We start from the raw sequence: 11,017 nt of genomic DNA, 5'->3' as shown, positions 1-11,017 counted from the left end.
TTAAATATAATTATAAAAATCCCATTCAACTTATACGTCACATAATATATAAGATTAAGTAATAACAAGATAAGTACAGCAATATTTACATACAACAGGTAATTCTAAATAGGTATAACATTAATCGCATTTATAATAATATATTAACAGAAAGTATAAAACACATTTTAATTAATGGTGTGGGTTGAAAAAATCAATCTAATAAACAAAAATGATGGGACCCATGTAGGGCTTCCAATTATTATTAACCAGAGGAAAATTACTTACTATCCAGTTAGCGGTTAGTTTGCTTATTTACATTATTTACAATATATTTGTATACAAACAAAATTATTTACGGGCAAGACAAGACGTGTACCTACTCAATTTAGGGGATTAAGCAAAAAACCCAAAGCAGTTGTCGATATCCCACAGCTCTATAGATTTGCCGTGGATATCTAAGCCACGCGTAATCCTTAAAGACCGCCGCGCTATTATTTATTCTATGGAATTTGTCTCACACTATATCAATAACAATAAAAGTAAGCCATTTAAAGGGTAAGTAAGTAATAAAGTAATTTAGGCAGGCGATTTTATTACTTGAGTGAAGACTGAGATGTTGATTATTTGTTACGACGCGACGTTTTTGAAAAAGCTTTCACATGTTATTTTCGCGGTTTGTCTCTTTAGTTCATATACCTACTAATAATTATATAATAATAACCCGGTTTTCGGTTAGTTTACATATCCGTGGTTACCCAGTTAGCAGGTTTCAGTAAAAACAGGGTTGGAAGCTCTAGATCTATTTACACGCTATTCATTTTTCGTATACAAATATTTCATACAAATTCCCTGTGCAGAACCAACCTGCCACTGGCAATGTCAATTGGGAGGGCGATAACTATGTTCAACGAAATTGCTTCGGGTGTTGATATATTCCACCTACGTGAAGATGAGTATAGGTAGACGTTGTTTTATAAATTCTTAAAATAGGGTCTGCTTAACTCATCCGGTGTACTTCCCTGTACCTATCTAATTCATATTTTTGTATGTACATATTTCTACTGTTTAATAACATACTATCTATCTCTTTTTTTTATGTAACACTTACTGTTTGAAGTATATTTCTTTGTTTCTATATGTCATGTTGTGAACGTCTTAAACTTATAATTTGTAAAGTCCACAATATGTTAAAAATAAATAAATTGAATTGAATTGAAATTAAATTGAATTGAATGTCCGAAATGTCCGACCGCTACATATCTCTTTGGTATGATCCAATACGTGCATTGAAATCTCCCATTATGATGTTGAAGTGACATTTACTTTTATTTTTCAAGGATGTTATTTACTCGTAAAACTCTTCCACTTTTTCATCAGGATAGCTCTGTGTCGGAGCATAAATACTTGCAAAATCTGAATCCGGTACCTAGCATTGATGAAATCAATGCTAGGTCATTGATTATAATATAAAAATATACCAATCAATAACTAAAGTGACGTTCATATCCATTTACTATGCGCAAAAAAATCTAGAACTATAATATCTGTACCTCAGAGGCAGACGGATGCAACTCCGTTTTTGGGGAAAATGAGTTTTTTTAAGAATCGTCATGCTAAAGGCTTTATCTATTAGTGGCAGAGAGATGAAAGTCCTAGTCCAAGATATGCATAGAATAAAGATGCAAGTGCCATACCTACCTTAGAGGCAGAAGGATGCAAATCCAATAATCCACTAAGATAAAATTCTCTCAAACCGTCTGCAATATGTACTAGACAAGAACCAGCCAGGAGAACGAGCTTTAGAGGAGGATACAGCACTATGGACCATATTATCCAAGTCATCAGAGAAATCAGAGCGGTAACATTAATACAAGCTGCCGCTATCCATGGGTTTTATAGACTATGAGAAAGCGTTCAATTCCATAAAGAAATTTTCAATACTCGATGCACTCAGAAATCGAGGAATCCCCGGGCGCTATATAAATATTTTCAATAATATATACAGTAGCGCCACAACATCTCCATAAACCATTGCGCATTTCCTACCAGCAAAGGAGTCCGACAAGGTGATACAATCTCACCTAAACTATTTACAGCTACATTTGAAGACTTATTTAGACAACTTGACTGGAATGACACGGGTTCCCATAAATGGAGAATACGTGAGTCATCTACGCTTTGCCGATAATAATAAATAGTAGTTTGCAAGACTCAGAAGGCCTCCAAAGCAGAATGCAGTAACTCGCTGGAGTAAGCAACAAAGTAGGCTTGAAAATAAATGTATCAAAGAATAAAGTCACGTTAAACTGCTTTGCGGGCCAAAAAGAGATCCTCATCAATGGCATTCAGCTCGAACAGGTGAAAAACTACATCTATCTGGCATAGTAAGTGTCTATAGATGGATGTATATTTGATGAAATTGTTCGCAGAGTAAAGCTAGGCTAGAGTGCTTTTGGCCGCCTGAATAATTTCTTCGAAAATGCCTAAAGTGCAAAGTGTCCAACCAGTGTGTACTTCCCGTAACCACATGCGTGTGAAACATTGAGCCTACGTAAAAGAGAGATCCAGAAACTTAGAGTAGCACAACGTGGTATGGAAAGGTGCATGCTGGGCATAACGCAAAAGGACAAAAAAGGGAATGAGTGGATAAGGGAACAGACAAGGATTAATGATGTGATAGAGTTTGCTAAAAACTTCAAATGGAAATGGGCTGGAACATGGCTCGAAGAAAGAACAATCGTTGGACAAATTTAGTCATCCAGTGGTATATCCAAGAGGTAAAAAACATCCGCAAGGTAGACCTAGAGGCCGCTGGATCGATGAAATGATTAAGTTCTGCGGAAAAACTTGGCAACGCAACGCACAGGAACGAGAGAAGTGGAATCAGCTTGGAGATTAGCGAGGCCTTCATCCAGCAGTGAATAGATTCAGGCTGGTGATGATGATGATGACATAATAAAAATTTAAATTTTGCTTTGTTATATTTATACCTATACATTTTTTTAACTTATAAATTGTTTTATTTTGGCTAGGTAAATAAGATACAAATCCACATTAACAAAATATCTTTAGAGGCAGAAGGATGCAAATCCACACTACGTTTTTTATTTTATTTTTTTAGATATAAAATTGTATTATATTTATTCCTTTCTTACATATTCCAGAAGTACTTTAATTGAATTAGAATAAAAAAAATAATGATCATTCTATGTATATTTTCTTAGAAGTTATGAGTATTCGTTTAAAATAAATATTGTTTTTTGGCTCTCCTGAACAATTGGGTATTTGGGTTTGCATCCGTCTGCCTCTGAGGTACAAATGATAACGGAAGAATTTTATTGAAAGGTATTTTTGCGATTTGATTCGTGATTGGGTATCAATCGTGCAATGGTCGATTGTATGTTTGTTATAGTTTGTTGATACTTGTTAGCTAACCTCAAAATGGACATTCAGTTGAATAATTTAATTCAGAATTACAAAACCTAACCTAACCTAACCTAATAATATTATATTATGTCCAATAATTATAACTAATAAAACCATCCGTATTAAATTTACTTTTTCTTCTGTCATGTTGACAGTTTAAGAATTCCATACCATGGCGAATTCACGCACTCGGCAGAAAATTTACCTAATTCAGGAATAAGGCAACAGGCTTGACTATTACATGAATTAGCCAAAATTTTGCCCATGTCATGTAATAGTCAATTTCGCATATTCGGCGTAACATATACATAAGTACCTAGTCAAGACGCTCATTCTAAAAGCTCTTATTACATTCATATTGTTAAATTATACAATAGTAAAAATCCACAAGAAAACAGCACCATTATAATTTATTTATTTATATTTTAATTTTATAGGCATTATGTTTTTAAATCGACTGTATTTTTTACTACTCCAATGTAGATACTTTATATTTGTTATGAAGAAATATTTTATAATTGTTGGGTATTTTTTATAAAGCGATTTTGATTGAATATACTACTATTATAATTACTATTGTCTATGACATAGGATGCGTGGGGGCGCGTATAGGCTGGCAACATTCAATGATAAAAACAAGTGTCACTTTTCCAAAGAAACAGTTTTGACCAGTGTTGCCAACCGTACTATAATTATAGTATTTGTACTATAATTTTCGTCTGCGTACTATGTACGATATAAAACAGGTATAGTACGCCCAAAATACTATAATTTTGAGAAATCGGAAAAAAAAGTTGCTAATAGAAGAAAAACAACGCCAAAATAATCCGTGAGAAGCAAAAAAATCCCCATGTCTAAAAAAAGGTTAATAACTTAATATAACGTTAATACTTAACACAGCGATTTCCAAACTGGATGGCGGGAGTGTTGCAAAGGGAGGCGCGAAAAGTTTAACACAATTAATGTAGCCACAGGTTTGTAGTTTGCAAATGCATGGTTTATAAAACGGCCGCTAGCTATAAACTACACAAAAAACAGTCCTATAAGGCCATCCTCCCACGGCGCAACTGAAATCTGATGGAACTGGTTTATGAAGGAACTCATAAACTGACCAATGTGATGCTTCGCACACGGCGCTACTGAAACCCAGTTGAAATAATAATCACATAACCTCAAACTGTCAAACTCAACTATCAACCGTGCTGTACAAAAACTGACAACACGCGCGCTGCAGCGTTAACATAAGGTTATTTTGATTTTCCAATTAATATTTAACCAATTTTGGTAAGAAAATATGATTTTTCACCGTGTCAGTTTCAGTTGGTACCACTGTTTTACGGTGACTGGAAACTTCAGAGACCACGCGACTAGCATGTCGCATCTCTTCCCGACCGTTTTGAAGCTGAGAGATTCCAGTCTCGCCGTCAGCGAGCCGCCATTGAAATACATTAGCTAGATACTGGCTGGAATTTTAGTTTCAGTTCCGACGGACATAAGTTGCGCCGTGGGAGGATGGCCTAAAAGGTTGTTTACAAACCTTCCTGCAAATATGGAGACTAATTTTATAATCCCTCACTTGGTTGGTGTGTTTCACGTGAATTTGGTTGCAATTTTAAAGAAATTGAGCGAATAAATTAATCCAAGGACCACTAATACATTCACTGATTTAAAACGACAAAGTGAAGGCATTCATAAAAAATTGGAGCATATGAAATCAAAATGACAAAAAAAAAAAAGTTCGCCATGTCTCCACTTTTAAATTATTTCTATATAGATATATTGAAGCAAACAAAAATCTATTTACTGAGTGGTTAGTTTGCTAATGCACATTTCACATTATTTTATTAATAGCAAAAAAAGGCGCTGCTTTGCTTCGGAACTATTAAATATTTTCATTATGTGGTGGAAAAATCTTGACCCGGGCGGTCCATGATAGAACCCATTTGTCAATGAACGAAGATGAATTTGGATTGATTAATATTGAAATTGATTGTGCTAATAAGCAAGCACATTCTTCAAAAAATTATGTAATATAAGTAGTAAAACCTTGTTTTTTTCCATTTTTGTATTCGTAAGTTGGTACATTGTTGACTATTTAAAAGGTGTATGTATTATTTAATGAAATAAGGGGGGGAGCCTAGTTTTAGATTTTTTTAAAAGGGAGGCGTAGTAACATAAAGTTTGGAAACCACTGACTTAACATTTGAATTTTGTCTAAAAAAACGAGATGTTAATTACCCTTCATGGTTATTTTGTTTAAAAAACAAGACGTAAATTATCCCACGTTTAATTTTTTGAAAATGCAGAAAATTATTGGTCAATCAACGCGTACTATATTTTTTGCCGAAATACTATAATTTTGAAGGCAATGTACTATAATTCCACTTTCAAAATATGGCAACACTGGTTTTGACTAAAAGTATATTAGTCTATGGTTTTGACATTTTATTTATCGAATATCGACGGTATTACGTATTATTTATTGCATTGTTGTTTTAAATAACAGTGAAAAGTTATGCATACAGATTTGTCACCTCAACTGCATACAGAGGAATGTAATAAATTAATAAACGCACTGAAAGCATGTCATAATCAGGTTGGTAATTTTTCACGATATTTTTAGGTTAATTCTATCCAGTAAATATATTATTATTCTACGTTAAGGGGAAGCTCTACAGAATCGGCCTTGAGAATTGAAAATATGATTTTTTTACATGTGGTCCATAATAACTGGTCTACTAGTTAATATAAAAAGGTTGCCGCCAATGTTTGTCTCAATAAACTCCCTCCAAGTGAAGCTTGTGAAGTGAAGCTATGGGGTGACCAAAAAATAGTATTTTCTAATAAATGTTACTAAATTCAATATGGTTATCAGTTCTTTGGTGTGAAGTATTGCAACTGATATGATGGATATGATAACTTTTTTGATTATGTGTTAGCCACGATATAAACTTAATAATATATTAATAACTTTTTAACCTGAAATTGTCCGAGAACTAAATATACGAAGGATGTTGACATACATATCTACCTACATTTTTATTTCATGTGCTATCCAAAAAACATTACTAATGAATAGTGTTTATTTGTAATGTTTAGGACCTACGTATTAAAAATAATAGGTATTGTTTAATTCTAATGCATATTTTTTAAAACGTAGAATTTAGTGTCTGCCTATTATAAAAAGAAAGTGACTTTTTATTGGCTGCGCAACTTCACTTTTATACTAGTGAAACAAGTGGTAGGAAGAAGCATTATTGTATGTAAAGCCAATGGGCGAAATAATTTATATCATGAGTGCCTAAAAATAATTATTAACATACAGTCACTAGACACATTATTTTTTTATTAGTCCATCCGACTGGCGGGCGACACCAGGGCTGTCGAAGCAATTAATTATATTGTACTTTTTAAATTTTATTTATAATATATTTTATTCAAGTTTTGTGCATCTAATGCTGGGTCCACACTGGCAACATGTCGCGCGACAACCTCGATAAATTTTACGATAATTATCATAATGGCTTAAGAAATTTAACGATAATTATCATACTTATCGTAAAATTTAACGAGGTTGCCGGCGACATGTTGCCAATGTGGACCCGGCATAATATCCACTGTGGTTCACGTAGTGGAATGGACCTGTTGTTTCTGGGGTCAACTAATTCAAGAAGTAAACACCCATGATAGAATTTTTCCAGTTTTAGTTGCATTATATTCCAAAACTCATTTCCGATTTTATAAATGGAAATTTCTTGGTGTACATAGTAAACAAACCTACGAATAAAAAAAGACAGGAAGGAACATACTGATTCATCGCCATAAAAACTGGCAACCAAATTCGCCATTTTGGAAAGCGACGACTTTGCGTAAACAAATATCGCGTGGTCTGCACGTGTGCGGTAAACTTAAATAGGTAATTTTGTGTATTTTATGTTTGTATATCATGCATTGTTGGCCATATTTTCCGGTCTTTCTTGATTGCCGTGACACAATATGTTCCTTCCAGTCTTTTTTATTCATAGAAAAAAACAGTATGTTCTATTAGTTATATAATGTATTATGAATCTGTAATAAAATAATACACAATTAAAATATTTTCAAATTGAAAAAAACACATTTTCCTAGCTTTGAGCCGTGCTCACTCATGAATGTCATTCTTCATTTAGGTAAGTATATACAAATTTTGATGTTATCTTGCAAATTAAACAGGTATCTGACCTTTTCACTATATTATACATGTACCTACATGCAAATGTAATGTTTTCAAATAATTGATATGGATTATATACCATCGTATTATTTTCTCGAAATCATAAACATACTATAATAGTATTTGAGTATCAACCTATGCTCAATTTGAATTAGGTAATAATAATAATATACCCGTAGATATATCAATAGAATGTTTGCTACGATATCCACCCAAGTTATCAGTATGTACTTACAGGTTTGATTAAAAACTATGACGAAATTAACATTTTAAAAATATTAATCCATATAATATTTTGACAGCCCTGTTTTCTGATCGGCGGACACGTGCAGTTGTTTATCAAATAATAATGTGTAAGATGGCCGACAATACCAATAATATTTTTTTTTTTTTTTTAATAAAATCTCCGATGATTAGTGATTTTTGCGAAAATATCGATTTAAATTAACGTCCTAACGACGCCGATGTCCTTTTGATACTAGATTATATTTCAATCTCCTTCTCTTGAGCCCCCTCTTAAGTATGCACATATGTTTTATTTTTTATTTTAATGCATTTTGATATTGTTATTTTTTGTTGCAGTATACTTTCCGAAAATTTATTGGCATTTGCAATTCAATCGACGATGAGATGATAAAATGCTTAAAACAAGAGAGACTACGGCGAAGAGCGGCTAACATCATAAGTGCAAAAGAAAAACATGCCGCAATATTAAAACGGATTGACGAAAAAGCCAATAACGCTTCATAATTGTTTCTTTATAATAATATTAATATCTTCCAGAATGAATGCTAATGGAAATAGCAAGTGTGAACAATCAAATAATGTTGAAAATATGGATGTCGTACCTTTAGAAAAGGTTCCAAACATTATCGACTCCATATGCGCGGATGCCATTTATAAATCAGTTACGGATAGATATTTTTCTCGCAGATATTGTATTGATTTTAAAAATGAACCAGAGAATGACCATCTTCTGCTTTTTCACTCAAACAAAATATGCCTCATTACTCTAGCACCTTCCCATCCACTGTTTCTTGAAGATAATTTCTCGATCGATTATCAAGTTGGCAACACGGACAGGACGAAGAATGCAGTTAAAGGAAAAGGCAAGAAGGGCGGACAACATCTTCAGGAGACGTCGACGCTCTGCATAATCTCGTGCGACAGTGGCAAAGTATACAACATCTCCAGCTGCATCAAAGGGAAATTGATAGAGGTCAACGAAGCTCTTCTCAGTAACCCGAAGCTTTTGAAAACCCACCCGGACTCGGATGGCTACATAGCAGTTGTCTTGTCTTACATCAACGATAGTAATTCCAAAAAAGATGAACTTCTAACTCCTGAACAGTATCAAGAGAAGCTTAATGGTAGGGTATTGCCGCTTATTGTTTAATTATTTCTTGTAAAAAATGTGAATAAAGGTTATATTAATTAGATATTTTGCTTTTTATTAACCTTTACCTATCTACATTATTATTAATAATGCCACATAATGTTGTCTGTTTGCTCAACTGCTGAGAGGAATCTTGGATATCAGACCGGACAGATTCGGTGTCAATTGGTGGTGGATGGACGTTGTCAACAGAGATGCTAGACCGGCCAGCGCACACTAGCCCAGGATAGGGGGAGGTGGAGGAAGATCTTGATGATGATAATGTTGTCTTTTTGGGTCCCTTTCCATTATTTTTCGTTACTGATGTTCCACAAAGACAAAGAAAAATAGCACTAGATCATAAACAGACTCACATAAGTCCTTGTTTTGTGCAAAAAGTGCGCAGTGTTGCTTTACTTGGTATTTAAAATATACCAGAACCACCGCATGGTAAAACGTTTTTGTTTTCTGTAAATTTACACATTTTCAACCTACATAAAACTTACATGACCTCACTTATTATTTTTATTGGTGTGATTCTGTTTATATTTGATTTGACAAGATTTCAATTGAAAAGATCACCAAATTTGAAGTTGTGTACTATCAAGGATCAGTCATTTCGTCGGTTTTCAGATCCCGTCCTGCCCATTAGAATGTGAAGTAATCGTTATTACATTTAGAATTATTAAAATCACTAATTTAAAATAAATCTAAACAATTTCATTAATGTTGCATTACCTGAAAAAAAGATCTCCCATCTACTCTGATAGATCGAGGGTTAACTGTAATCGCAAAATATTTTCAGGGAATAAATAAACAATTAAAAGTCAGGGATAATAACATAAATAAATAATCCATTAAGTCCTTTTTCAATTTTTTTATTAAAGGTATTTTGAACCTGTAAAACTTAAAGGTATTTACATAACAAATATACATAAATTATAACTTGGAAAAATCACTGACATATTTACTCAAGGAACAGTATCTTACTATCTACATTTTAATAAAAGAGCAGTACATAAAAAATGCCATTCAAGAAAACAGCTTGCAGTAAAATAAATAAAAGCTTGCTGATTTATATGAAAAAAAAATATCAAAGCATAGTAAAAAGTTATTCGTGGATTTTAGGCAAACATTCAATTTATGTTTATATGATTTTTACACGAGCCTAAAATATTTCTCTTTTATGTCATAATAAATATATTTTATGAAGAAAGCATACATAACAAGGGAATTAATATTTTATATGAAATCGTCACTAAAAAAAACTACAAATATAAAGAAATAAATATTAAATCTAAGTATACTATGGTAAATCTTTGAGTTAGTTTGAACAATTCTTCGTATTACATATTTTCTCAAAATTTAAACAACCATGTTTGACTAGATATTGTAATAAATTATTATATTTATCTATAGTACGTGTGAGATTTGTTGGACTTATAAATGTAGTAATTGCAATTTATGATTGATTTTTAATGGACCTATTCTCCGAATGATAAATGAACGCGTAGAAAGCCAATTGAATGAACATTGAATAAATGTCGTTCGTGATTATTTCTTTTTTATTGTATTTTTGCCGTAGCAAAACAAACAGTCAACTGCTTTTCGAATCTCATCAACTCTTGGGCATACCTTGTGGGGTGGCAGTTTCCACCATTTTCTTATATTTACCGACTAATTCTGGCAAATCATAAGCGATAGCTACGTCTAATCGATTGATGGGACAGCCACGGAAGTAAGTGCAAGTGGCTGAAAGTTGCTGGAATTCATAAAGAGGATTCAACCTAAAGAAGTCTCTGTAGGTTTCTGGGTCTGGTAAATCGTAGCGGGAGATATTCGTGAGTGTGCTCAGTCCCTCGTAGATGTGGTAGTTCTGTGGGTGTTCGATGATCGCTTCGGATACTACTTTCCTGTTTCCGAAGATTGTCTTGTGATTGTAGTAGGTTGTTAGATAGCAATCAACCATCTTGGCATGATTTCGTACTCTCACCTTTAAAAAAAATTTCATAAATTGAAAT

At 33.2% G+C, this 11,017-nt stretch overlaps 3 protein-coding genes across 4 annotated transcripts in view; 2 read left to right on the top strand and 1 right to left on the bottom strand.

Annotated features, from left to right (window-relative positions):
- The first annotated feature begins 5,819 nt into the window (after positions 1 to 5,819).
- On the top strand, positions 5,820 to 9,060 carry LOC147065598 (COX assembly mitochondrial protein 2 homolog). Its single transcript, XM_085956502.1, has 2 exons — positions 5,820 to 6,004; positions 8,204 to 9,060. The coding sequence occupies exons 1-2, from the start codon at positions 5,924 to 5,926 to the stop codon at positions 8,369 to 8,371; spliced, it is 249 nt and encodes an 82-aa protein (XP_085812628.1). The 5' UTR covers positions 5,820 to 5,923; the 3' UTR covers positions 8,372 to 9,060.
- LOC147065597 (protein Abitram) lies at positions 8,406 to 9,060 on the top strand. The gene has a single exon (XM_085956497.1). The coding sequence runs from the start codon at positions 8,406 to 8,408 to the stop codon at positions 9,015 to 9,017; it is 612 nt and encodes a 203-aa protein (XP_085812623.1). The 3' UTR covers positions 9,018 to 9,060.
- Positions 9,061 to 9,826: 766 nt separating this feature from the next.
- Positions 9,827 to 11,017, bottom strand: part of LOC147065596 (uncharacterized) — a 37,067-nt gene continuing 35,876 nt past the window's right edge. For both annotated transcript variants that reach the window (XM_085956488.1, XM_085956487.1), the window contains exon 10: positions 9,827 to 10,989. In XM_085956488.1, the coding sequence (XP_085812614.1) occupies positions 10,615 to 10,989 (375 nt within the window). In that variant the 3' untranslated portion in view covers positions 9,827 to 10,614. The remainder of the gene's footprint in view (positions 10,990 to 11,017) is intronic.

The sequence above is a fragment of the Rhyacophila brunnea genome, unplaced genomic scaffold (genome assembly GCF_057557595.1).
Source record: "Rhyacophila brunnea isolate RB1 unplaced genomic scaffold, BYU_Rbru_1.0 scaffold_6, whole genome shotgun sequence".
Classification (NCBI taxonomy): Eukaryota; Metazoa; Arthropoda; class Insecta; order Trichoptera; family Rhyacophilidae; genus Rhyacophila; species Rhyacophila brunnea.
Note: the sequence above shows the minus strand (reverse complement) of the source record. Positions and strands in the feature narration are given on the sequence as shown.